General features: G+C 35.9%; 1 protein-coding gene across 1 annotated transcript in view; it reads left to right on the forward strand.

Annotated features, from left to right (window-relative positions):
• LOC121389460 (purine nucleoside phosphorylase-like) overlaps positions 1 to 2,500 on the forward strand; it is a 59,056-nt gene that overhangs the window by 29,994 nt on the left and 26,562 nt on the right. The window contains exon 2 of the mRNA XM_041521097.1: positions 2,399 to 2,500. This exon is cut by the window's right edge and continues 68 nt beyond it. Coding sequence (XP_041377031.1) covers positions 2,399 to 2,500 — 102 coding nt within the window. The remainder of the gene's footprint in view (positions 1 to 2,398) is intronic.

Raw genomic sequence — 2,500 nt, forward strand, 5'->3', positions numbered from 1 at the left:
CCATTGACTTTTTTTTTTCTTCAAAAGAAAAGATATTTGTTTTTATTTAATGATACACTCAACACATTTTTATTTGTGGTTGTATGCTTTCACACAATACAATTAAGGACCACACAGATACATTTTATTGAGAGGGGAAACTTGATGATGTGACTCTATGGGTTACTCTTTTTGATTAGCAGAATTGTAATGTTCAGAATTATTTTGGCAAATTCATCTCCCCTTCTCAGAAACAGATTTAGTGGGGGGGGGGGGGGGGGTGGAGCAAAAGACCTGTCCTCCCCTAAAAACATTCAAGTGCCTTTATTTCCCCTTTTTTAAGTCCCCTACTCATCCCAACTTGAGAGTCTATATGTTTTGTTTTTGTCCATTGCTCTTTCTGTCTGTCCAACTGTCCCACATAGTTTTTCAATTTCCCAATGCCTCAAGATATTGAATTGACATCTTGTGTATAGCTTTATCATGTACCGTTACAGATCAAGTTTGACTTTTATGGCAGTTTACCCATTTTTCATGCTGCCTGAAAATAATGAGCTAAAATCTTGTGTTTAGCTTTATCATATACATTTACAGATCAAGTTTAATTTTCATGGAAATTTTCCCTTTATGTTGCTCTTTGAATGCTTGGATTTTGTTATTTTCCTTTTGGCGAGTTGACCATGGTCATGTGCTCTTTTCCCCATGATCCCCTCTGAATCCACCCCTGTTGTTTGCCCTAGACTCAATCACTGGCAAAGTCAGAAGCTGTGCCCATGGTAAACATGCCTGAACCTTAACTGGATACAGACACTTAAAAACTATTTGGATTTAGATGTGTCTGTAAACAAATATTCCTGTCTTTTCCTTCCCAATGCTGTATGACAAAACCTCCATCCTCAATGAAGACCATATCGAAGCTGTACGATATCCCACCCAGTGTTTGTAGTTAACACAATAGTCATGTATCTCTTGAAAACAGGAAGACTTTGAGTTGAGGATGAGTCAGTCAGGATGTTATTCAACTGTTGTCGGTGATTAGTCTGGCAACTGGCTTCTTTCACTGGTACATATATAGTTATCAAACCATTGGCATTGTCTTGATTGAGGCCAGTAGATAATGCCTTCACATCCCGTTATCGAATACCGCTATAACAGTCATTGCCTATAAGGTGTGGGATGTAGCCCAGTGGTAAAGCACTCGCTCGATGTGCGGTCAGTCTAGGATCGATCGCCGTCGGTGGACCCATTGGGCTATTTCTCGTTCCATCCAGTACACCATGACTGGTATATCAAAGGCTGTGGTATGTACTACCCTGTTTGTTGGATGGTCAGTGTTTCTGCCAGAAAGACATTTTTGGGTATGGCACTATGGAATTGAATGCAACAACAGTCAACAGGTGGTATGGGGGTCCTCTCCCACAAAGAAAATGGGTTACATTTAGGGTTAGCGTTAAGAAAATCATACAATAATGATAAAAGTCATTAATTTTGTCAACATGTTAACTTAAAAAAATAAAAATTTGGGTAAGGCGCCATACCCGTTTTACCCTCTGGCAGAAACCCTGATGGTGCATATAAAAGATCCCTTGCTGATAATCGAAAAGAGTAGCCCAAGATGTGGCGACAGCGAGTTTCCTCTCTCAATATCTGTATGGTCCTTAACCATGTGTCTGATGCCATATAACCGTAAATAAAATAAATAAATAAATAAAACCTTCAAATGTCAAAATTGTTTTAAGGAGTAGGTTTGAGGAGTGGTGGAAGGAGGGTTCTGGCACTCTCCCCATCTCTGAAGATAAAACATTTGATCCCCAACACAAACAAATACATTACAAGTCCTTTCGATGCCTAAGTTAAAGTTGGCTTTATATACATGGTGTAATTTGTCTTGTGAACAATTTGCCCCTTTTTAACCACTCTCCTAACGTACTATTGACTATAATACTAATCATATGTGGCATAATATGTTAAAACTGATTTCATTAATGTAAACATATTGATTCTATTATTATTGTGTGAGCTAGGAGCTTAACATAACAACCTTCAGTAATTTCGATATGCTAGCTGTCTCTTACTTCGAAGTATAATCTGGGTAGTGCTTTTTGCACTATAAATTATAATCATGCAGGGTTTTTTTTAACTATTTTATTTATGTGATATATGTTATTTATTTATTTAAAACATTTTTTAAATGTATTCTTATTGATTCATTCATTGCCTGATGCATTCATTTGTTGTTTAATTAATTTATTTATTTATTTTAATTATTTGTTTGTTTGTCTGTTTGTTTATGTATGTATGTATTCATTCATTCATTCATTCATTCATTCATTCATTCATTCATTCATTCATTCACTTACCATTCATTCATTAATTTTTATGTATTTATTTATTTATTTTTTAATTTATTTATTTACAGTTACACATATGAAGAAGTGGAAGAAATAGCGAACAATATTTTGAAGCGAGTAAAATGTCGGCCATCACTAGGTATCATCTGCGGTTCGGGTCTGGGTAAACT

This window comes from Gigantopelta aegis, chromosome 14, assembly GCF_016097555.1.
Source record: "Gigantopelta aegis isolate Gae_Host chromosome 14, Gae_host_genome, whole genome shotgun sequence".
In the NCBI taxonomy this organism is placed as follows: Eukaryota; Metazoa; Mollusca; class Gastropoda; order Neomphalida; family Peltospiridae; genus Gigantopelta; species Gigantopelta aegis.